This window comes from Anomaloglossus baeobatrachus, chromosome 8 (assembly GCF_048569485.1).
Source record: "Anomaloglossus baeobatrachus isolate aAnoBae1 chromosome 8, aAnoBae1.hap1, whole genome shotgun sequence".
In the NCBI taxonomy this organism is placed as follows: domain Eukaryota; kingdom Metazoa; phylum Chordata; class Amphibia; order Anura; family Aromobatidae; genus Anomaloglossus; species Anomaloglossus baeobatrachus.
Genome location: NC_134360.1, coordinates 38,281,940 through 38,307,673, shown reverse-complemented (window position 1 = coordinate 38,307,673; position 25,734 = coordinate 38,281,940). Strand labels below are relative to the sequence as shown.

Genomic DNA, 25,734 nt, shown 5'->3' with positions numbered 1-25,734 from the left:
GACCCTCGGCTCACATTCACAGTGTTGAGGAGAGCCATAAAATGAAATATTTAATTAACCTCTGGACATAGAGCATTGTGGGAAATATGTCGATTTGCCTTACATAATTCAGGTTTCAGATCATATACATGACACAGATATAAAGGTGGCTGTCATTGCCTGTTTCTCCACACCTTGCCTGGAATGCAAGGAATGTCCAGGTGTAAGAAGATACCATATAAGAAGACCAAACCAAAGATCAGATGACATCACAGACCAGACCATCCAGCATGGATCCACCAGATGACGTCCCTCCCATCACCATCACCATGGATCCATCCAATGATGTCATAGACCCGCCTACAATGACGCCTACCAATCAGCTCATGGACTAATACATTGTTCGACCCACTGACCAATGAACACATCCGGACATGCCCCTTTGCAAGGTTATATCAGAGCAAGCTCAGTTGTAATAAAGGGAGAGCATGGGCTGACTTCTGTCGAGGAAAGATGAATATCCGACTGTGTCTGATCTCATTTTTCAAGCATGCACTCGACCCACACCAATTAGACCAGGCAGTAGGCAACTAGTGATCTCTGGTTAAGAGTTCACCTTAACAACAGCAGAAGGTCATAATCATATCGCTTCCGACGCTCTCGCATCAGAAGCTATGCGCAAGTGGAACCAAGCCCTTCCACTCACACTCAAAATACATAGCAATAGTGAATTTATATTATGAGCCCCAATGGGGACAGCAATGATATTTCTACATCGTAGAGATTCTTATAGAAAGTATATTATGCTGTACATCACTCACTCCACAGAGTTGATTAGACAAGAAGGGGTACATCACTTGGCTGAACACTTCTAATGCTTTGGCTATCACCTGAGATCTCAGCACCCAACCCCCCCGCCCCCAAACACCTGACTTGTTACTTTAAAATTTTGATATCAAATGGAGTCCGTACCCTTGCACAGAAATTATTTATTGCTTCGGGTGGGAATCCTCTCCGCCTCAAAGCGGTCAGCGTGAAGAGACGAGGATCATCCCAATCCCTACAATAAGAGAAGAGTTTACAATCCTGACTGGAGGATTTACAGCAACAAAAAGGGTCACCTGTGTTAAAATGACGAACCACTCACCTGACAGCTCCTGTTTCCACCAATTTAATAATCTTCCTTTTTGACACCACTGTATAGTGCAGGTTTAGACGCCCGTATTCCCACTGCACGGGGCAATACACATCCAGCGCATTACACAGCCAGAAGTACGATGACCGCCTGGATAGGGAGACCATATAAATGTACATCAGATTAAACACCTTTATTGACTTCACAATTTCTAAAGATGATTTTACATGGAGTGATCATCATCCTGACAATCGTACGCAGGAATCATCATTCCTGATCATCGTCTGGTATAATGAAGTTCAGAAAGTCACGTAAAACTCAGTTGGTCGGCAGTGACGTGACTTGGATGTGCTGCTGCAGACAGTAAGGTAAAGGTTCTGCACAAATTGTTTGTAATTAACCTTCACAATAGTTGCCGCAGATAGTGGTTATAAATAAGGGTACCGCCACACTTTAGCGACGCTCCAGCGATCCCACCAGCGATCTGACCTGGTCAGGTTCGCTAGTGCGTCGCTACATGGTCGCTGGTGAGCTGTCAATCAGGCAGATCTCACCAGTGACCAGCCCCCTGCGACGTGTGGAAGCGATGCTGCGCTTGGTAACTAAGGTAAATATCAGGTAACCAAGCAAAGCAGTCCGCTTGGTTACCAGATATTTACCTTGGTTACCAGCGCACACCGCTTACCCCCTGCACTCGTAGCCAGAGTACACATCGGGTTAATAAGCAAACCGCTTTGCTTATTTACCTGATGTTTACTCCGGCTTCGTGTGCAGGGAGCAGGGAGCCGGCACTGGCAGCCTGAGAGCGGCGGACGCTAGTAACCAAAATAAATATCGGGTAACCAAGCAAAGGGCTTCGCTTGGTTACCCTATATTTACCTTGGTTACAGCTTAACGCAGGCTGCCAGAAGCCGGCTCCTGTTCCCTGCACATTCAGATCGTTGCTCTCTCGCTGACAAACACAGCGATGTGTGCTTCACAGCGGGAGAGCTACGTTTAAAAAAAAAAAAAAAAAAAAAATGAACCAGCACTGTGTGTAACGAGCAGCAATTTCACAGCAGGGGCCAGATTGCTGCTCAGTGTCACATACAGCAAGATCGCTAATGAGGTCACTGGTGTGTCACAAAAAACGTGATTCAGCAGCGATCTCACTATGTGAGAAATACCCCTTAGTGCCACTGATCTATAGCGTTTGTCTACTTAGCCTGAAAGTATATTGTTTCAGAGACCCCATGTAATTGCACTGTGGGTAAGTAACAACAGCAGCACGGACATGTACGAGGAGTGAAATGTGGCAGGAACACACAGTCTCTGCCATTTGGATCCCTCACTGCTTGGCTTTAGCATCACTTTTTGTCCCGATAATCTATGCATTAGAGACAGCCGGGGGGTTGTAGTGATGCAGACAGTCAATATACCTGTGCCACAGGTATATACCTGATATTCTTACCTGGCCTGGAATTCTTTGGTGCAGAGAGAATGCGTGATTTGTTCTATAGAGTCACATAGGCAATGCGTATAGTCATACGTGGGATAAATGCACCTGCAAGAGGGAAGAAAAACGTCAGATTATTACTGAGGATTAGCGATGAGCGAGCACTGAAACGCTTGAGTGCTTAGTACTCAAATCAAGTAGTTTGTATGCGCTGATGGGCTGTACTCTAACAATTATAATGCAAGTCAATGGGATATTCAACCATATTTCCAGTACCCTGGAGGGTCATAGAAGAGATCCTCCCTCTCTCTCAGTAAAAAAAAAAAAAAAAAAAAAAAAGTAAAGTGCGAACATAGCCCGACAATGACCAAACACTGATGAAACTAGGGGCAATTTTTTGCATTAAACAGAACCTATCAGGTGCAATATGAACCCAGAACCAAGAGCAATTCTGGGTGCATATTTATAGTCCCAGCATCTAGCATCATACATAAAGATATCTTTAGAAAACGTATTTCTAAAGATCCTTTGATATGGTAATGAGCGCAGGGACTAGTCGCTAGTCGGACGCACGTACCCGTGTCAGTTTTCACCGCATCAGTGCATAAGATCAGATGTCCGGGCACTTCCGGTCTTTATGTATGCTACTAGATACAGGCACGGTTAGGCAGGGATTAGCATGTATCCAGAACTGCTCATGTTTCTTGGTGCATATTGCACCTAACAGGTTCCCTTTAAAAAGTTAGGATGTCTAAACAGTGACAGCCAGAAATATTTGATGTCATTTATGGTGGATCTTGTGTTATCTATTGTATATAGAGGCGTTATCAGTTATTGTAAAAAAGGAGGAGAGCTGGGACATCACCTTCTGTGAATAGTGGATCCTGTTATCTACTGTATATAGAGGTGTTATCAGTTATTATAATTCTGCCTCTGATTAAAATGAGATTGCGGAGAAGTCATCTGCAAAGGAAGGAACAATCAGCCTAATATCGAAGTGAGAACAAAAACTGCAAAACTTTAGGATAAGAAGATTTTGGGTACTCACTGCCTTCATTGCTGACACAGGAAACCATGGGTGTATATGCTGCTGCCATTAGCAGGCTGACACCAGGCAATGAAAAAAACGCATTTTTGTGTACTCACCGTAAAATCGTTTTCTCTTAGCCATCATTGGGGGACACAGGACCATGGGTGTTATGCTGCCTATCCATAGGAGGACACTAAGTAGATGCAAAAGCATAGCTCCTCTGCAGTATACACCCCCTGGCCGGGCCAGGCAGCCTCAGTTTTAGTACACAAGCAATAGGAGAAAAGAAGGGAATTTTGTTACTTACCGTAAATTCCTTTTCTTCTAGCTCCTATTGGGAGACCCAGACGATTGGGTGTATAGCACTGCCTCCGGAGGCCACACAAAGCATTACACTAAAAAGTGTAAGGCCCCTCCCCTTCTGGCTATACACCCCCAGTGGGATCACTGGCTCACCAGTTTTAGTGCAAAAGCAAGAAGGAGGAAAGCCAAGAACTGGTTTAAACAAATTCACTCCGAAGTAACATCGGAGAACTGAAAACCATTCAACATGAACAACATGTGTACCCGAAAAACAACCAAAAATCCCGAAGGACAACAGGGCGGGTGCTGGGTCTCCCAATAGGAGCTAGAAGAAAACGAATTTACGGTAAGTAACAAAATTCCCTTCTTCTTCGGCGCTCCGTTGGGAGACCCAGACGATTGGGACGTCCAAAAGCTGTCCCTGGGTGGGTAAAGAAATACCTCATGTTAGAGCTGCAAAGACAGCCCTCCCCTACGGGGAGGCAACTGCCGCCTGCAGGACTCTTCTACCTAGGCTGGCGTCCGCCGAAGCATAGGTATGCACCTGATAATGTTTGGTGAAAGTGTGCAGACTCGACCAGGTAGCTGCCTGGCACACCTGTTGAGCCGTAGCCTGGTGTCGTAATGCCCAGGACGCACCCACGGCTCTGGTAGAATGGGCCTTCAGCCCTGATGGAACCGGAAGCCCAGCAGAACGGTAGGCTTCAAGAATTGGTTCTTTGATCCATCGAGCCAGGGTGGCTTTGGAAGCCTGCGACCCTTTGCGCTTACCAGCGACAAGGACAAAGAGTGCATCCGAGCGGCGCCGTGCGGGAAATGTAGATTCTGAGTGCTCTCACCAGATCCAACAAATGTAAATCCTTTTCATACCGATGAACTGCATGCGGATAAAAGGAAGGCAAGGAGATATCCTGATTAAGATGAAAAGAGGATACCACCTTAGGGAGAAACTCCTGAATGGGACGCAGCACTACCTTGTCCTGGTGGAACACCAGGAAAGGAGCTTTGGATGACAGCGCTGCTAGTTCAGACACTCTCCGAAGAGACGTGACCGCTACCAGAAAGGCCACTTTCTGTGAGAGTCGAGAAAGTGACACATCCCTCAGAGGCTCGAAGGGCGGCTTCTGGAGAGTAACAAGGACCTTGTTTAGATCCCACGGATCTAACGGCCGCCTGTACGGAGGTACGATATGACAAACCCCCTGCAGGAACGTGCGCACCTGAGAAAGTCGTGCTAGACGCTTCTGAAAAAACACGGATAGTGCCGAGACTTGCCCTTTAAGGGAGCCGAGCGACAAGCCCTTTTCCAACCCGGATTGTAGGAAGGAAAGAAAGACAGGTAACGCGAATGGCCAGGGGGATACTCCTTGTGCAGAGCACCAGGATAAGAAAATCTTCCACGTTCTGTGGTAGATCTTAGCAGAAGTGGACTTCCTAGCCTGTCTCATGGTGGCAACGACCCCTTGGGATAATCCTGAAGACGCTAGGATCCAGGACTCAATGGCCACACAGTCAGGTTCAGGGCCGCAGAATTCCGATGGAAAAACGGCCCTTGGGACAGTAAGTCTGGACGGTCTGGTAGTGCCCACGGTTGGCCGACCGTGAGATGCCACAGATCCGGGTACCACGACCTCCTCGGCCAGTCTGGGGCGACGAGTATGACCTGGCTGCAATCGGATCTGATCTTGCGTAACACTCTGGGCAAGAGTGCCAGAGGTGGAAACACATAAGGGAGCCGGAACTGCGACCAATCTTGCACTAAGGCGTCTGCCGCCAGAGCTCTTTGATCGCGAGACCGCGCTATGAAGGTCGGGACCTTGTTGTTGTGCCGAGACGCCATTAGGTCGACGTCCGGCACCCCCCAGCGGCGGCAGATTTCCTGAAACACGTCCGGGTGAAGGGACCATTCCCCTGCGTCCATGCCCTGGCGACTGAGGAAGTCTGCTTCCCAGTTTTCTACGCCCGGGATGTGAACTGCTGATATGGTGGATGCTCTTTCCTCTACCCACATGAGAATTCGCCTGACTTCCTGGAAGGCTTGCCGACTGCGTGTCCCTCCTTGGTGGTTGATGTATGCCACCGCTGTGGAGTTGTCCGACTGAATTCGGATCTGCTTTCCTTCCAGCCACTGCTGGAAGGCTAATAGGGCAAGATACACTGCCCTGATTTCCAGAACATTGATCTGAAGGGTGGACTCCTGCTGAGTCCACGTCCCTTGAGCCCTGTGGTGGAGAAAAACTGCTCCCCACCCTGACAGACTCGCGTCTGTCGTGACCACTGCCCAGGATGGGGGCAGGAATGATCTTCCCTGCGTTAATGAGGTGGGAAGGAGCCACCATAGCAGAGAATCCTTGGCCGTCTGAGAAAGGGAGACTTTCCTGTCTAGGGAAGTTGTCTTCCCGTCCCACTGGCGGAGAATGTCCCATTGAAGTGGACGCAGATGAAACTGCGCGAACGGGACTGCCTCCATTGCTGCCACCATCTTCCCTAGGAAGTGCATGAGGCGCCTTAAGGGGTGCGACTGACCCTGAAGGAGAGACTGCACCCCTGTCCGTAGAGACCGCTGCTTGTCCAGCGGAAGCTTCACTATCGCTGAGAGAGTATGAAACTCCATGCCAAGATACGTTAGTGATTGAGTCGGTGCCAGGTTTGACTTTGAAAAGTTGATGATCCACCCGAAAGTCTGGAGAGTCTCCAGCGCAACATTCAGGCTGTGTTGGCATGCCTCTTGAGAGGGTGCTTTCACAAGTAGATCGTCTAAGTAAGGGATCACCGAATGACCCTGAGAATGCAAGACTGCTACCACTGCCGCCATGACCTTGGTGAAAACCCGTGGGGCTGTCGCCAGACCAAATGGCAGAGCTACGAACTGGAGATGGTCGTCTCCTATCACGAAACGTAGGAAACGTTGGTGCTCTGTAGCAATCGGCACGTGGAGATAAGCATCTTTGATGTCTATTGATGCAAGGAAATCTCCTTGAGACATTGAGGCAATGACAGAGCGGAGGGATTCCATCCGGAACCGCCTGGCGTTCACATGCTTGTTGAGCAGCTTTAGGTCCAGAACAGGACGGAACGAGCCGTCCTTTTTTGGAACCACGAAGAGATTGGAGTAAAAACCTTGCCCTTGTTCCTGCAGAGGAACAGGGATCACCACTCCTTCTGCTTTTAGTGAGCACACCGCCTGCAGAAGGGCATCTGCTCGGTCGGGATGTGGGGAGGTTCTGAAGAACCGAGGCGGAGGACGAGAACTGAATTCTATCCTGTACCCGTGAGACAAAATGTCTGCTACCCACCGGTCTTTGACCTGTGGCAGCCAAATGTCGCAAAAGCGGGAGAGCCTGCCACCGACCGAGGATGCGGAGGGCTGAGGCCGAAAGTCATGAGGCAGCCGCCTTGGAAGCGGTTCCTCCGGTTGCTTTCTTGGGGCGTGACTGAGCCCGCCAGGAATCTGAGCTCCTTTGCTCCTTCTGAGTCCCTTTGGACGAGGAGAAATGGGTCTTGCTGGAGCCTCGAAAGGACCGAAACCTCGACTGCCACTTCCTCTGTTGAGGTTTGCTTGATCTGGGCTGGGGTAAGGAGGAGTCCTTACCCTTGGATTGCTTAATGATTTCAGCCAATTGTTCACCAAACAGTCTATCTACAGATAGCGGCAAGCTGGTTAAACATTTTTTGGAAGCAGAATCCGCTTTCCATTCCTTTAACCACAAGGCTCTGCGCAAGACAACAGAGTTGGCAGACGCAATTGAGGTACGGCTTGTAGAGTCCAGGACAGCGTTGATAGCGTAAGTCGCAAACGCAGACATTTGCGAGGTTAGGGACGCTACTCGCGGCACTGCTGGACATATGATAGAGTCCACCTGTGCCAGGCCAGCTGAAATAGCTTGGAGTGCCCACACGGCCGCGAATGCTGGAGCAAACGACGCGCCAATAGCTTCATAGACAGACTTTAACCAAAAGGTCCATCTGTCTGTCATTGGCATCTTTAAGTGAAGCCCCATCTTCCACTGCAACTATGGATCTAGCTGCAAGCCTGGAGATTGGGGGATCCACCTTTGGACACTGGGTCCAGCGTTTGACCACGTCAGGGGGAAAGGGATAACGTGTATCCTTAAGACGTTTGGAGAAACGCTTATCTGGGTAGGCATGGTGTTTCTGGACTGATTCTCTGAAGTCAGCGTGGTCCAGAAAAGTACTCAGTTTAGGCTTGGGATACCTGAAATGGAACTTCTCCTGCTGTGCAGCTGCCTCCTCTGCAGAAGGGGCTGGGGGAGAAATATCCAACAGTCTATTGATGGCCGCTATAAGGTCATTTACCATGGCGTCACCATCAGGAGTATCCAGATTGAGAGCGGTTTCAGGATTAGACTCCTGATCACCCTCCTCTGTCTCATCATGTAGAGACTCTTCTCGCTGAGACCCTGATCCGCGTGATGACGTGGGGGGTCTCTCCCAGCGAGCACGCTTAGGCTGCCTGGGACTGTCATCTGAATCAGAGCCGTCAGGCTGAGATGCCTGGGACCCCCTTGAAGCACTGATTAACTCCAACTGAGGGGGACCGGGGAACATTGCCGCAGCAGTGTCCATGGACTGAGTAACTGGCCTGGCCTGCAAGGTCTCTAGGATTTTTGTCATAGTGACAGACATCCTGTCAGCGAAAACAGCAAACTCTGTCCCCGTCACCGGGACAGGGTTCACCGGCGACTCTGCCTGGGCCACTACCACCATAGGCTCCGGCTGACGAAGTGGCACAGGGACCGAACATTGCACACAATGGGGGTCATTGTAACCTGCCGGTAGATTAGCCCCACAAGCAGCACAAGCAGCGTTCACAGCCTGTGTCTTGGCACCCTTGCGTTTTGCAGATGACATGTTGTCGTCTCCTCAGAGCAATAGGGGTATACAGCCAAGAAGCGACCTTACAGTGCAATATATATAGATATATCTGGTACAGGAAAAAGTACACCAAATAACACTGTGGCACTAGTGGGGCCAGCACGAATGTGCTGCTTACCGCCCGCTTAACGCGGGTGTGTGGTCGCCAGAAATCCCTTGTCTGGGTCTCCCAGAGCCTGTGTCCGTTCCCCAGCCAGACTGCATGCAGGAATGGCTGCCGGCGTCTCTGTGGAGGGGGGGCGGGCCCTGGGTGTGCTCAGACAAAAAGCGGGAAACCTGCGTCCCACTGTGCCCAGTGAGAGGGCTGGAGCATGTAAATAAGGCTCCAGCCCTCGGCGCTGACGATTGCACAACGCCTGTCCCCTTCCCTGATTGACAGGGAGGGGGCGGGAACGAAGCGGAGCTAGGCCGCAAAAGCCGGGGACTAGATTTATAAGCGCCGCCGTCGTAAAAGCACGGTCGGCGCTAAGTCCCCGGCGCACTACAAGTCCCAGCCGCGCCGCCGCTCCCGGAGCGGCCGGCGCGGTAGTTCCCAACACATAAAGTCACTCAGCCAAGCTGCAGTGACTCAAACCCCAGCGCGCAGCGCTACTGTCCCCGGCGCACTAGCACACCCAGCAAGTCTGGAGTGTGCGCGGCCAGTCCATAGGGGGACACAGAGTACCTGAATGTTGCAGGGCCTTGTCCCTGAACGGTACCCCGGCTCCTTATCCAGCAGGTTCAATGGGTCTGTGGACGGAGCCCGGCCTCAGGGCTTGGAGGCCGGTAAGATCCCACTTCCTCAGAGCCCCTCAGGGGGATGGGGAAGGAAAACAGCATGTGGGCTCCCGCCTCCTTACCCGCAATGGGTACCTCAACCTTACAAACCGCAAGTGGGGTGAGAAGGGAGCATGCTGGGGGCCCTAGTATGGGCCCTCTTTTCTTCCATCCGACATAGTCAGCAGCTGCTGCTGACTAAACAGTGGAGCTATGCGTGGATGTCTGACCTCCTTCGCACAAAGCAGAAAACTGGTGAGCCAGTGATCCCACTGGGGGTGTATAGCCAGAAGGGGAGGGGCCTTACACTTTTTAGTGTAATGCTTTGTGTGGCCTCCGGAGGCAGTGCTATACACCCAATCGTCTGGGTCTCCCAATGGAGCGCCGAAGAAAGCCAGTTAAAACTTATCTCATCAGAGGAACATGAAAAAAGAAGAGTCATAACCAAATAAGGTACTGAGAGAACCAAGGCCCAACAGGGCAACAGGGTGGGTGCTTTGTCCCCCAATGATGGCTAAGAGAAAACAATTTTACGGTGAGTACACAAAAATCAGGGACACAGGACCATGGGACGTCCTAAAGCAGTCCATGGGTGGGAAACATAAAAGAAGACAACACAACCCAAGGACTAGGAACCAGTCCCAGACAGCCTGGAACGCCTACTGAGAGAGCTGCTCTACTGCCGTTTGCAGAATTTTCCTACCCAGATTTGCCTCAGTTGAAACCTGGGTATGGACTCTGTAATGTTTTGAAAACGTATGTAGGCTAGACCAGGTCGCAGCCTTACACCCCTGTTCCACTGAAGCCTGATGCCGAATGGCCCACGAAGCGCCAACTAGTAGCGTGGAATGAGCCCACTAGGAATGGGCTTTAGTTGCAAGCGGTAGACTTCCTGGATCGCAGAGCGAATCCAGCGAGCCAGAGTCGCCTTTGAAGCTGCCTCTCCCTTCTTAGGCCCCTTAGGAATGACGAACAAAGAGTCCGTTTTCCTAAAGGGGGCTGTCCTGGATATGTAATATCTGAGAGCTCTGACGAGGTCTAACGAATGCAGAGACCTTTCCACCCTATGAATTGGGTGTGGACAAAAGGAAGGCAGAACAATGTCCTTATTCAAATGAAACGGGGTAAGAACCTTTGGAAGGAAATCCGGAAGGGGGCGCAGAACCACCTTGTCCTGGGGAAAGATCAGAAAAGGCTCGCGGCAAGAGAGTGCTGCCAGCTCCGAAACCAGTCTGATGGACGTAATTGCCACAAGGAATGTTACCTTCCAGGACAGAAGAGCAAGGGAGGATTCCTTGAGGGGTTCAAAGGGAGACCTCTGGAGACCGTCCAGAACGAGGATGAGGTCCCATGGGTCCAGCGGCCGTTTGTACGGGGGGAACTAGATGGGAAATGCCCTGGAGGAAGGTCTTGACTTGCGGTTTTTGAGCCAGGCGGCATTGGCAGAAGATTGAGAGCGCTGAGACCTGCCCTTTAAGGGAACTGAGAGCCAACCCCGCTTGCAAGCCAGACTGTAGAAAGTCGAGAATTCTGGGGATGGCCAGAGGCATAGGCTGGACCTTAGTTTCCCTGCACCATGAAAGGAAGATTTTCCGCGTACGGTGGTAAATGCGGGATGAAGCAGGCTTTCGGGCGCTGATCATGGTGGAAATAACCGCAGGGGAGAATCCCGCTCTTGTTAATACCCAGGTCTCCATGGCCATGCTGTCAGCTTCAGGGCTCTGGAGTTCTGATGGGAAATGGGCCCTTGGGTCAGCAAGTCTGGGATGTCTTTAAGGCGCCACGGTGCGTCTGCGAGCATTTGTACTAATTCGGCGTACCAGGCGCACCTGGGCCAGTCCGGTGCTATCAGTATCACCGGGACTCCCTCTGCCTTGATCTTCCTGATTACCCGCGGCAGCAGGGGTAGAGGTGGAAACATGTAAGGCAGGCAGAGAGAGAGGGGAGCCAGCACGATCTGAAATTGGCATGCATCATATAAAAAGTGAAAATTCACAGATTTATTCCAACTGTACTACAATAAAAAAATGAGATTTTTAGCAAATAATTGATCAATTTTTTGAGCCACCCCTGCCAACGTCACGGCAAATCTCAATAGGGGGGTCCTACTCTACATTCTGTATTTCATGTGCCATGCGGCCTCCCAGACAAAGTCAAAAGCAGAACCATAATAGAGCACACATACCTGCAACCTGTATATAACCGCTTCTATGTTGCAAAAAAGGCACTTGTGGATAGAGACCAGCCCAGGTCCCAGTATGTGGAGCAAGCTCTGCACCACACCAGGACTATATCAGAACTGATCCTCCCAGTGCCAAACAGCAACCATTGATAAAGGCGGACCAGATCCAAGATGGTGCTTAATTAGCATTGCCTGTGGAAAGGGGTGAGGTAACTGAATCTGAACAGCTACCAACAGGAGGAATACAAAGCAAACCAAAATCAGGCGTGCATGGCATGGTGGTGACCGGCCACCAGAATTTGTAGCATAACTACGACCAAACAGAGAGAGAGGGGAGCCAGCACGATCTGAAATTGGCATGCATCATATAAAAAGTGAAAATTCACAGATTTATTCCAACTGTACTACAATAAAAAAATGAGATTTTTAGCAAATAATTGATCAATTTTTTGAGCCACCCCTGCCAACGTCACGGCAAATCTCAATAGGGGGGTCCTACTCTACATTCTGTATTTCATGTGCCATGCGGCCTCCCAGACAAAGTCAAAAGCAGAACCATAATAGAGCACACATACCTGCAACCTGTATATAACCGCTTCTATGTTGCAAAAAAGGCACTTGTGGATAGAGACCAGCCCAGGTCCCAGTATGTGGAGCAAGCTCTGCACCACACCAGGACTATATCAGAACTGATCCTCCCAGTGCCAAACAGCAACCATTGATAAAGGCGGACCAGATCCAAGATGGTGCTTAATTAGCATTGCCTGTGGAAAGGGGTGAGGTAACTGAATCTGAACAGCTACCAACAGGAGGAATACAAAGCAAACCAAAATCAGGCGTGCATGGCATGGTGGTGACCGGCCACCAGAATTTGTAGCATAACTACGACCAAACAGAGAGAGAGGGGAGATGGGCCCTTGGGTCAGCAAGTCTGGGATGTCTGTAAGGCGCCACGGTGCGTCTGCGAGCATTTGTACTAATTCGGCGTACCAGGCGCACCTGGGCCAGTCCGGTGCTATCAGTATCACCGGGACTCCCTCTGCCTTGATCTTCCTGATTACCCGCGGCAGCAGGGGTAGAGGTGGAAACATGTAAGGCAGGCAGAAGTGGTGCCAGAAGCAGACTAGAGCATCCGCACCGATGGACTGCAGGTCGCGTGACCTGGCTATGAACGCGGGTACCTTTGCATTCAACCTTGAGGCCATTAGGTCCACGTCTGGTGTGCCCCAGCGAGTGCAGATGTGTAGAAACACATCTGGGTGGAGAGACCATTCTCCGGCGGCCAGGCCTTGGCGACTTAGAAAGTCTGCTGCCCAGTTCTCTACCCCCGGTATGTGTACCGCTGATATCACTGATCCCGTCGATTCGGCCCAGCTGAGGATCTTGTAGGCCTCGAGATAAGCCACTTTGCTGCGGGTGCCCCCCTGCCGATTGATATAGGCTACAGCTGTCGCATTGTCCGATTGGACTCGAATCTGACAACCCTCTAGCATAGGGCAGAGCGCTCTGAGCGCGAGGAAGATCGCGCGGAGTTCCAGGATGTTTATGGGTAGGAAAGACTCCTGGGGCGTCCAACGTCCTTGAGCACTGTGGTGCCGGTACACTGCTCCCCAGCCTAGGAGGCTGGTGTCCGTGGTCAGGACCAGCCAGTTCACTGGGAGAAAAGCTCTCCCCTTTGATAGGGATGAGGGCCGAAGCCACCAGCGGAGTGCGTACCTGACTGAAGGCGTCAGGTGAAAATGTCTGTCCAGGGAGAAGGGGCTCTTGTCCCAGGCCCCTAGAAGGGCTAGCTGCAGTGGGCGGAGGTGCAGTTGAGCAAAGGGTACTGCTTCCATAGCCGCCACCATCCTGCCGAGCACTTTCATGCTGAATCGAATGGAGCGAGACTGAAGACGTAGAAGGCAGCGTACCGCTCGTTGAAGAGCTATCGCCTTGTCCTGAGGGAGAAGGATCAAGCCCCGACGGGTGTCCAAGGACATGCCCAGGAAGGAGATGGATCGTGATGGGATCGGGGATGATTTGTCCAGATTCACTAGCCACCCTAAGCGGGATAGTGTGTCCAGTGATCTGTACGCTGGTTGAGCAGTCGCGGAAGGAGGGGGCCTTGATGAGGAGGTCGTCCAAGTAAGGGAGAACGACTACTCCCCTGGCGTGAAGGACGCTCATGGCGGCCGCCATGACTTTGGTGAAGACCCTTCGTGCGGTGGCAAGGCCGAAGGGTAGAGCTACGAATTGAAAGTGGGAGTCCTGAATTGCGAAGCGGAGGAACTTTTGGTGATCTGGGGCGATGGGTATGTGCATGTACGCGTCCTTGATGTCTATGGATGCGAGGAATTCCCCTTCGACCATGGATGCAATAATAGACCTTAGGGACTCCATTCTGAATCTCCGTACGTGCACATGTTTGTTTAGGTGTTTGAGGTCCAGGATGGGTCGAACTGACCCATCCTTTTTGGGGACAACAAGAGGTTGGAATAATAACCCCTGAACTTCTCGTCGTCTGGGACAGGTATTATAACTCCTGCTGTTTGGAGCGAGTGGATTGCTGAGAAAAAAAGCTTTGCGTCGTTTTCGAGTCTTTGGGGGGTTTGAGAGAAAAAAAAAACGACTCGGGGGTCGGGTCCGAAATTGTATGTGGTAACCGGAAGACACAAGGTCTCGCACCCATTTGTCGTCTGAGGCGGCAGCCCAGATGTGTTGAAAGAGCCGCAGTCGACCTCCTACAATGAGTGTGTCTTCCGGAGCGCCGAAGGAGTCATGAGGGGGGAAAACGTCGTGACCGAGTCTCCCTAGTCCTGGACTGTTTCGGTCTAGGCTGCCATGACGAAGTGGGTTTCGGGGAGTGCTGAGAAGGTCGGTCCCTGCGTAGTCCGCGGCTGGTGGCGGGGACAGCACGGGATGTCGACCAACCAAATGAGTTCCGAAAGGAACGGAACGAGGACTGTGGACGTCTGGTAAAGGACGTCCTGGACTTCAGCTGGGGGAGGGAGGTACTCTTTCCTCCCGTGGCGTCAGAAATGAGCTTGTCCAGACGTTCGCCAAACAATCGGTCTGGAAAAAAGGGAAGGCCCGTGAGAGACTTCTTGGAGGCAGAGTCCGCTCGCCATTGTCGGAGCCAGAGAGCTCTACAGATAGCTATGGTATTTGAGGCGGCAAACGCTGCGCAGGTAGCAGCGTCCATGGAGGCCTGCATGAGGTACTCCAGCGCAGTGGCAATTTGAGCTGTTACCTCTGTGAAGGTATGAGGGAACTGGGATTCCTCAAGCGAAGTGTTAAGGGATTCTGCCCAGACGGAGATCGCCTTTGCGACCCACACAGAGGCAAAGGAGGGCGAGAGGGAGGAACCCGCAGCCTCAAAAGCAGAGCGGGCGAGGTGCTCCACCTGTCTGTCTGTCGGGTCCTTGATGGAGGAACCATCGGGTAAGAGACCGGGGGGGGGGGGGGGGGGGGTTCGATCCAGCCCTTAGAGGCAGGTGAGGCAAAAGGGTACCGGGACTCCATGAGTTTTCGGTTACCGAAGCGCCCGTCAGGCTTCTCCCTTTGCTTTGTGAGGATATCCGGAAACTCTGGGTGATCAGCGAAAACCTTTTGGGGTTTCCTTGCCCTCTTAAAGGAGACCGCATGGTCAGTGGTAGTGGATGGGGGATCCTCCACATGCAGAGTTTGGTTGATTGCTGCTATAAGGGAGCCTATTGCAGTTTGATCATCTGGGGTGAATGAAACCAAGGAATCCTGGTACAAACAGCATTCTCCCTCCTCCAGCTCTTCAGAAGCCGTGGAGCATGTGGGAGAGCCTGCCCTGTGTGCTCCCGAGGGAGAGCCCGCTGGAGACACCCGGCCGTGCAACCCCTGCAACCGGTAAAGCATGTGCCCGGATTACCTCAGAAGGATCCTCCATAGGGGTATCCTCAGGCTGCGTTCCGTCCAGGGACCCAGAAGGGTGTGGAGGACGACATTGCATAGCCAGCACCAGGTTCTGTGACAGTTTTTCCATGGATTGGGACAGAAACTGTGCCCATTCCGGTGGGCTGGGAGCCCTAGGCTCTGGGCTGACTGTTGCGGCGGTGGTGGAAGGGGGGTCTTGGGGGGCTATAGGGGCACAGAACTCTCAGAGAGAAGAGGTGTGTTTATGTGGTAGCTCAGCATGGCAGGCAGTGCAGGCTGAATAATAGACTATGTGGGCCTTAGCACTCTTAGTGCCCTTAGAATTCTGCATGTTCCTAATAGGAGTATGCCAGAAGGGGGAGCAATGCTCAGCAGGGCTACAAGAGAAAGCAAGCACCTCACCAGAACCAGCCGATGGCCCTGTCCTCAGGAAGGAGAAAGCTCTGTGGAGATCTTCCCACGCTTTCCTGAGGTCAGTGTGCCCCCCCTGCTGTGGGTAGTAAAAAAACGGCGGCAAGGGAGCTTCTGATAGTTTTCCTCCCTCTCCCTTCAGTCAGCACACAGCTTGTCACTGGTGGTTATCAGCCGGCTTTTCTGCTAGAGCAAATAAACAGAGCAAATAAACAGAGTCCCTGAGCTCTGTGCCCTCCCCCTGCCACCTGGAAATTATCTGTGCAGGACTTTCTGCAAACAGCCAGTGACTTCCCCCTCCTCCAGCCAGCAAGCTAGAGAAAAGTTAACACTGTGTGTGCAGGATCCTTGGGGCTCTCCTCCTTGCACTCAGCAAGGGACTTTCTCATAATAAATACTTTTCTCCCTTCGTCTGGGAAACCAGTCAGGGGGGATCTCACCTTAAACACTGCTTCAGTCCAGGCAGTGAAAATAGCAGAGTCAGCTTGCTGTGTCCGGTCACACCGGTGCCATATTCAACTCAGAGCCTGCAAAGAAAGGCTGAGGAATTGGGCTATAGGGGCACAGGCCTCTACCCTGGGCTTTGGAAAATCGGTGTCTGTGGACCCCGTCGTCCAGCCCAGGATCCAGCGTCGCAGGAGGGGGTACGTGGAGGAGACACTCCACGTTCCCGCCCGTTGATGGTAGTGGGAGATCGCTCCCAAAAGGAAACAGTCGCACTCAAAAGATAGCAAACCTTGAAAGGAAGTGCCTCCTACAGACACCAAGCTAAAACTGAGGCTGCTTGTCCCGGCTAGGGGGTGTATACTGCAGAGGAGGAGCTATGCTTTTGCATCTACTTAGTGTCCTCCTATGGATAGGCAGCATAACACCCATGGTCCTGTGTCCCCCAATGAGGCGTCAGAGAAAAGTTAGCTCCTCCTCAGTAGTGTAAACCCACCGACCTGAGTCAAGCTGATCAGACAGTGTGAAAATAATAGGAGAAGCAACCGAAAATGAAATACAGACTGGCCCAACAGAGGCATGTAAAAGGGGATGGTGCTGTGTCCCCCAATGAAAGCTCAGAAAGATTTTACATTAAGTACCTAAAATCTTCTTTTCTCGATTGCTTCATTGCGGGACACCGGAAATCATGAGAAATTCCAATGCTGCTTTCCAAGGGTGTAAAGAAAATGGACTAGAAAAACTGAAGAGCAGATGTGAGATTCTCAAGTCGGAAACTGGCCACTGCCATTTGCGAAACCTTTCTACCTAGGCCCGAAATTGATAAGCCAAAAAAAAAAGTGTATGCCTTGTAGCACTTGGAAAAAGTAAGCACAGATACCTAGGAAGCAGCCTAGAGAGCTGCCAAATAGAAGCCCGACAACAAAAAGGTCTAGGAGGCCTCTGTCAAAAATGAAAAAAGCTAGAAACCCAGTGGGGGCACTCTGACTTTGCTTAATATGCGTTAGAATGGCACAGTGGATCCGGAAACTAGATATCTTTGAAAAGGATTAGAAAGTGCAAAGACTTGACCCTAAAATTGTAAAAGAGGCAGGACTCTAGATCCAACAGCAAGCAGGTTAAGAGGGAAGGATCGAAAGGAATATGTACGAGGATAGTTACAAAGAGCGGGAAGGCTTCCCAGCTTTTAATAATGATCAATGACCTAATTGGAGAACCAGAAGCTTTTAGACAAGAGGGAACCAAAGAAATAGATATGGAAGTCTCCAAAAGCTGTCTGCAAGGAAATAAACAACCTCTGTAGATCTTTAGTTCACTCCGGAACATGGAGGATGCTGGATGGAAAGGGGAGGATGGAAAACCCAGGAGACCCCTGGAGCTTTGGGAGACAACCACTGCGGGTCACAGCACATAGATACGAACTAAAGGACCCTGTAACGCGCTTTGGATGCCAACAGATCAATGTCAGGGGTGCTGCTCCATAAATGAACATGGAAGAGAATCATCTGACGTGACAACCACTTCTCCTGTCGAAAGTCTTTCACAGGTTATGAAGTCTGTGATCTAGAATCTACTCTGAGGATGTGAACTGCGGAAAACACTAGTACACATTATATAGTCCATGACCGATGGGGTTCCTCCTTGGTGAATGATGAATGTCGTGGCGTTGTCAGTTAGATGCGGAGGGTGGCTAGACAGAAGATCCTACCAAAAGGAAGAGACAAAAGAATGGCTTAGAGTTCCAGAGCCTACCAGCAATCCCAAATAGTGAGATACTGGAATAAATTTGCCAACTGAGGAAACTGGCATGCAACAAATGGAAGGGTCTCTTGTGAAGAATAAGAGTACAACACCACCACTAATGAGATACCGATATACCAAAAGGGGTTCACTTCCAAGAAGGAGTTGGCATGCGAAACGCTCTGACATATTGAAGGTCAAACCCAATGAATGGTGTGCTGCAAAAAGCAAGGAAAACTCTAGCAGCATGCAGAAGAAAAGAGCCTTGAGCCATATAGGATCTGCAGGAAAGACTCAGATCCCTCTGGTGCAAGAAATGCTATGCCACTGACATGATTCTCATCAGGACGTGGCTAAACCAAAAAGTAACACCACAAGTTGACAGGGAGAATCTTGAACTCTTTGGCAGTCAAAAAGGTAGGTGAGCAGTCTCTAAGTGGGATGACAGAGTGAGCTGTCACACTTGGCTGCCCAATAAGCTGAATCGGGGGGGGGGGGAATGCAAAGGAATATTAAACAACAACAAAATTTTAGTTAGAAACGGATCCGAGTGCAGCCCCGTGTCTGCCTCCTACGGACACTAGGGTAAAGGGTGCTTTACACGCTGCGACATCGCTAACGATATATCGTCGGGGTCATGTCGTTAGGGACGCACATCCGGCGCCGTTAACGACATTGCAGTGTGTGACAGCTAGGAGCGGCAATCAACGATTGCGAAAACGTCAAAAATCGTTGATCGTTGACACGTCGCTCCTTTTCATAATATCGTTGGTGGTGCATGCCGCAGGTTGTTCGTCGTTCCTGCGGCACCACACATTGCTATGTGTGACACTGAGGGAACGACGAACATCTCCTTACTTGCGTCCATCGGCAATGAGGAAGGAAGAAGGTGCGCGGCATGTTCCGGCCGCTCATCTCCGCCCCTCCTCTGCTATTGGGCGGCCGCTTAGTGACGCCGCAGTGACGTCGTTATGACGCCGAACACACCTCCCTCTTGAAGGAGGGATTGTTCGGCGGTGACAGCGACGTCGCTGAAAAAGGTATGTGCATGTGACGCTGCCGTAGCAATAATGTTCGCTACGGCACCGATCACCACATGTCGCATGGACGGGTACTATCACTAGCGATGTCGCAGCGTGTAAAGCACCCTTAAGACTGACCAGCTTGGCTCCGGTCGGTGAGTGTACATTACTGAGGAGCTAACTTTTTTTTATTGCCTTGTGTTGGTCTCCTAGTGGCAGCAGCAAACACCCATAGGTTTCCTGTGTCCCCCAATGAAGCAATAGAGAAATAAATTGTTTCATAAACTATAGATCACAAAAGTAAAAATATTAATGTAAAAACTTTATTATACCAATTTTGCTCTGATGACATTCCCTTTAAAGTGAGAGAACTGAAAAATGTATTATATATTGATTGTGAAATTGAAAAGTTTTAAAAAACATGTCATTTTCGCTTGACATGTTCCCTTTAAAACAGTGAGCAATGAAACAGTGTGCGAGACATGAAATGCAGCAGAGATTAGGAGAAGCCTCTGCTTTTTAGAAATCTCGTTTTCTGTAGCATCTCTTCTTGTCCTGCGGTCTACAAAAGACACCAGGGGGTTTCAGAGATGCAGAAGTGATAGTCTGGCACTATTATAGGGTATGTTCCCACATTGCAAATTTTTTTTTTTTGCACAAAAAAACTGCATCTCTTGCAGAAAAATCTTTAAGGAAAAAAAAAATGCAGTTTCTTTTTGTTTTTTAATATATGGAGATGGGGAAAACATTGGAAAAAACAATTCCAATGATGCCGTTTTTTTTTTCTGCAATGTGGGCACAGCACTTCAGGATTATCATACACTTTGCTGGGATGTGTTTTTCCTTGCAGTATTCATTAAAATCTTCAAGAAAAAACGGGTGGGGGAGGGGGGACGGAGCGTGGGCACATAGCCCAATTCTTGGGCCAAAGCTGCTCTCTTTAGCCCCTCTGCCATATAGGCAGGTCTATCTTCATCCACTCTTCCTATGGCTACATCTCCACCAGTATAGGCAATGCTGCTTCCAGTGCAGATACACAAGTACCTACATAGCAAGTATCCAGATAACCGCTTTAATGCGTAGAAAGTCTGGAGGATAATCATAATGGGCTTCATTAACAATTTTGGAGTTTTGCACCCCTCTGGAACATACCACTTGTCTCCTGTGCGATGGTGAGGGGTGTACTTTATCCGATAGGCAACTGGATCCATCTTCCCATCCTCCATCACCAGCTTCATCCTGAGTGTGACTTCTCCTTCAGCAAATTTTCCCTTTTTCATTCCCTGGGATCACAAAATATTATACAATATTGACTGCTGCAAGACACTGTTGCAATGTTCACCAAATTACCAAACGTTTTCCTTTTTTTTTTTTTTAATTAAAGGGGCGGTATCATTGGACACAATCCTGGCTATATTATCCTGCAGAACAAATCCAGCACTTCATAGTGGCCAGTCGGAAGAATAGGTGGCCGTGTAGCATACGAATGTGCTGAGTTTGATGAGATTAGCTTCTTGTTAGCCACTTCCCTGCACGGACTTACAAAGGGCATCCTATGCAGGCGCCCCCTTTTTCTAAAGGGGTTTGAAGGTTTTTAAAATACCTCTTTCCATAAACACTTTTTTTTTTTTTTTTTTTTTTTTTAAACTGAGTAAAAAAAAAAAAAAAAAAGAAGGGAATTTTGTTACTTACCGTAAATTCCTTTTCTTCTAGCTCCAATTGGGAGACCCAGACGATTGGGGTGTATAGCTACTGCCTCCGGAGGCCACACAAAGTATTACACTAAAAAGTGTAAGGCCCCTCCCCTTCTGCATATACACCCCCCGTGGATCACGGGCTGCTTCAGTTTTAGTGCAAAAGCAAGAAGGAGGAAAGCCAATAACTGGTTAAACAATTCAATCCGAAGGAACATCGGAGAACCGAAACCATTCAACATGAACAACATGTGTACCCGAACAACCAAAAAATCCCGAAGGAACAGGGGCGGGTGCTGGGTCTCCCAATTGGAGCTAGAAGAAAAGGAATTTACGGTAAGTAACAAAATTCCCTTCTTCTTCGGCGCTCCATTGGGAGACCCAGACGATTGGGACGTCCAAAAGCAGTCCCTGGGTGGGTAAATTAATACCTCAAGTTTGGACTGTAAAAACAGCCCTTCCCTACATGGAGGCAACCGCCGCCTGCAGGACTCTTCTACTTAGGCTGGCATCCGCCTAAGCATGCACCTGATAACGATTGGTGAAGGTGTGCAGACTCGCCCAGGTAGCCGTCTGGCACGCCTGCTGAGCCGTAGCCTGGTGCCGTAATGTCCAGGACGCACCCACGGCTCTGGTAGAATGGGCCTTCAGCCCTGATGGAACCGGAAGCCCAGCAGAACGGTAGGCTTCAAGAATTGGTTCCCTGATACATCGAGCCAGTGTGGATTTGGAAGCCTGCGACCCTTTGCGCTGACCAGCGACAAGTACCAAGGGTGCATCCGAGCGACGCAGGGGCGTCGTGCGGGAAATGTAGATTCTGAGCGCTCTCATCAGATCCAACAAATACAAATCCAATTCATATCGATGAACTGGATGAGGACAAAAAGAAGGTAAGGAGATATCCTGACTGAGATGAAAAGGGGGAATACCACCTTAGGGAGAAACCCCGGAATCAGGCGCAGCAGTACCTTGTCTTGGTGAAACACCAAGAAGGGAGCTTTGGATGACCGCGCTGCGAGCTCGGACACTCTCTGAAGAGACGTGACCGCTACCAAAAAGGCCACTTTCTGTGAAAGTCGAGAAAGTGAAACATCCCTCAGAGGCTCAAAGGGCGGCTCCTGGAGAGCAATTAGTACCCTGTGCAGATCCCATGGGTCTAACGGCCTCTTGTACGGAGGGACAATGTGACAAACCCCCTGCAGGAACGTGCGTACCTGAGGAAGTCGCCCTATGCGCTTCTGAAAGAATACAGACAGCGCTGGGACTCGTCCGTTAAGGGAGCCGAGCGACAAACCTTTTCCCAAACCAGATTGCAGGAAGGAAGGAAAAGTAGGCAATGCAAATGTCCAGGGAGACACTCCCTGAGCAGAGCACTAAGATAAGAATATCTTCCACGTCTTGTGGTGGATCTCGGCAGACGTCGGCTTCCTAGCCCGTCTCATGGTGACAATGACGTCTTGAGATAATCCTGAAGACGCTAGGATCCAGGACTCAATGGCCACCAGTCAGGTTCAGGGCTGTAGAATTCAGATGGAAAAAACGGCCCTTGGGACAGTAAGTCTGGCCGGTCTGGTAGTGCCCACGGTTGGCCGACCGTGAGATGCCACAGATGCAGGTACCACGACCTCCTCGGCCAGTCTGGGGCGACGAGGATGGCGCGGCGGCAATCGGAGCTGATCTTGCGTAGCCCTCTGGGCAACAGTGTCAGAGGGGGAAACACATAGGGTAGCTGGAACTGCGACCAATCCTGAACTAAGGCGCCTGCCGCCAGAGCTCTTTGATCGTGAGACCGCGCCATGAAAATCGGGCCCTTGTTGTTGTGCCGAGACGCCATTAGGGCGACGTCCGGCCTCCCCCAGCGGCTACAGATTTCTTGAGACCCGTCCGGGTGCAGAGACCATTCCCCTGCGTCCATGCCCTGGCGACTGAGGAAGTCTGCTTCCCAGTTTTCTACGCCCGGGATGTGAACTGCGGATATGGTGTATGCTCTGTCTTCCACCCACATCAGAATCCGCCGGACTTCCTGGGAGGCTTGCCGACTGCGTGTTCCGCCTTGGTGGTTGATGTATGCCACCGCTGCGAAGTCGTCCGACTGAATTCGGATCTGTTTGCCTTCCAGCCTCTGCTGGAAGGCTTGCAGGGCAAGATACCCTGCCCAGATTTCCAGAACATTGATCTGAAGGGTGGACTCCTCTGAAGAGAGTCCTTGCCCGTCTGAGAAAGGGGTACGTTCCTGTCTAGGGACGTTGACTTCCCATCCCATTGGCGAAGAATGTCCTATAGAAGTGGACGCAGATGAAACTGCGCGAAAAGGACTGCCTCTGCATGAGGCGTCTTAAGGGGTGTGACTGGCCTTGAAGGAGAGACTGCACCCCCGTCTGTAGTGAACGCTGTATGTCCAGCGGGAGCTGCACTATCGCTGAGAGAGTGTGAAGCTCCATGCCAAGATATGTCAGCGATTGGGTCGGTGTCAGATTTAACTTTGAAAAGTTTCTGATCCACCCGAAACTCTGGAGAGTCTCCAGCGCCACGTTCAGGCTGTGTTGGCATGCCTCTTGAGAGGGTGCCTTGACAAGTAGATCGTCCAAGTAAGGGATCACAGAGTGACCCTGAGAGTGCAGGACTACTCCCACTGCTGCCATGAACTTGGTGAAAAGCCGTGGGGCTGTCGCCAGACCGAAGGGCAGGGCTACGAACTGAAGATGCTCGTCTTCAATAACGAATCGTAGCCAACACCGGTGCTCTGGAGCAATCGGCACGTGGAGATAAGCATCCTGATGTCTATTGACGCTAGGAAATCTCCTTGAGATATGGAGGCAATGACGGAGCGGAGGGATTCCATCCGGAACCGCCTGGTTTTCACGTGCTTGTTGAGCAGGTTTAGGTCCAAAACGGAACGGAAGAGCCGTCGTTTTTTGGTACCACAACCAGATTGGAGTAAAAACCGTATCTTGTTCCTGAGGAGGAACAGGGATTACCACTCCTTCTGCCTGCAGAAGAGCATCGGCTCGGTCGGGAGGTGAGGAAGTTCTGAAAATCTAGTCGGAGGACGAGAACAGAACTCTATCCTGTACACGTGAGACAAAGAAGGGAATTTTGTTACTTACCGTAAATTCCTTTTCTTCTAGCTCTTATTGGGAGACCCAGACGATTGGGGTATAGCTACTGCCCTCTGGAGGCCACACAAAGCACTACATTAAAAGTGCAAGGCCCCTCCCCCTCTGGCTATACCCCCCCCGTGGTATCACGGGTTCTCCAGTTTTAGTGCCAAAGCAAGAAGGAGGAAGCCAATAACTGGTTTAAACAAATTAACTCCGAATAACATCGGAGAACTGAAAAACCGTTCAACATGAACAACATGTGTACCCGCAAACAACAAAAAAACATCCCGAAGGACAACAGGGCGGGTGCTGGGTCTCCCAATAAGAGCTAGAAGAAAAGGAATTTACGGTAAGTAACAAAATTCCCTTCTTCTTCAGCGCTCTATTGGGAGACCCAGACGATTGGGACGTCCAAAAGCTGTCCCTGGGTGGGTAAAGAAATACCTCATGTTAGAGCTGCAAAACAGCCCTCCCCTACGGGGGTGTCACTGCCGCCTGCAGGACTCTTCTACCTAAGCTGGCATCCGCCGAAGCATAGGTATGCACCTGATAATGCTTGGTGAAAGTGTGCAGACTGGACCAGGTAGCTGCCTGGCACACCTGTTGAGCCGAAGCCTGGTGACGTAATGCCCAGGACGCACCCACGGCTCTGGTTGAGTGGGCTTTTAGCCCTGAAGGAACCGGAAGCCCCGCAGAACGGTAGGCCTCTAGAATTAGTTCTTTGATCCATCGAGCCAGGGTGGCTTTAGAAGCCTGCAACCCCTTGCGCGGACCAGCGACAAGGACAAAAAGTGCATCGGCACGGCGCATGGGCGCCGTGCGGGAAATGTAGATTCTGAGTGCTCTCACCAGATCTAGCAAACGTAAGTCCTTTTCATACCGGTGAACCGGATGAGGACAAAAAGAAGGCAAGGATATATCCTGATTAAGATGAAAAGAGGATACGACCTTAGGGAGAAACTCCGGAATAGGGCGCAGCACTACCTTGTCCTGGTGGAACACCAGGAAGGGAGCCTTGGATGACAGAGCTGCCAGCTCAGACACTCGCCGAAGCGATGTGATCGCAACAAGAAACGCCACTTTCTGTGACAGCCGAGAAAAGGAAACTTCCTTCAGAGGCTCGAAGGGCGGCTTCTGGAGAGCAACTAGTACCCTGTTCAGATCCCATGGATCTAACGGCCGCTTGTACGGGGGCACAATATGACAGACCCCCTGCAGGAACGTGCGCACCTTAGAAAGACGTGCTAGACGCTTCTGAAAAAACACGGATAGTGCCGAAACTTGCCCTTTAAGGGAGCTGAGCGACAAGCCCTTTTCTAACCCCGATTGCAGGAAGGAAAGAAACTTGGGCAATGCAAATGGCCAGGGAGACACTCCCTGAGCAGAGCACCAGGATAAGAAAATCTTCCACGTTCTGTGGTAGATCTTAGCCGAATTCGACTTTCTAGCTTGTCTCATTGTGGCAACGACTCCTTGAGATAATCCTGCAGATGCTAGGATCCAGGACTCAATGGCCACACAGTCAGGTTCAGGGCCGCAGAATTCTGATGGAAAAACGGCCCTTGGGACAGTAAGTCTGGTCGGTCTGGCAGTGACCACGGTCGACCGATCGTGAGATGCCACAGATCCGGATACCACGACCTCCTCGGCCAGTCTGGAGCGACGAGTATGATGCGGCTGCACTCGGATCTGATCTTGCGTAGCACTCTGGGCAAGAGCGC

The 25,734-nt window shown here is 50.7% G+C and overlaps 1 protein-coding gene and 1 non-coding gene across 2 annotated transcripts in view; both read right to left on the bottom strand.

Annotated features, from left to right (window-relative positions):
- The window catches only part of QARS1 (glutaminyl-tRNA synthetase 1), a 191,513-nt gene that overhangs the window by 34,325 nt on the left and 131,454 nt on the right, over positions 1-25,734 (bottom strand). Inside the window, exons 14-17 of the mRNA XM_075321479.1 lie at positions 20,371-20,501; positions 2,565-2,657; positions 1,127-1,264; positions 952-1,039 (exon numbers count right to left, since the gene is read on the bottom strand). Coding sequence (XP_075177594.1) covers positions 952-1,039; positions 1,127-1,264; positions 2,565-2,657; positions 20,371-20,501 — 450 coding nt within the window. The remainder of the gene's footprint in view (positions 1-951; positions 1,040-1,126; positions 1,265-2,564; positions 2,658-20,370; positions 20,502-25,734) is intronic.
- LOC142250219 (small nucleolar RNA SNORA14) lies at positions 19,688-19,814 on the bottom strand. The gene has a single exon (XR_012725152.1). It is a non-coding gene; the product is annotated as a small nucleolar RNA SNORA14 (small nucleolar RNA).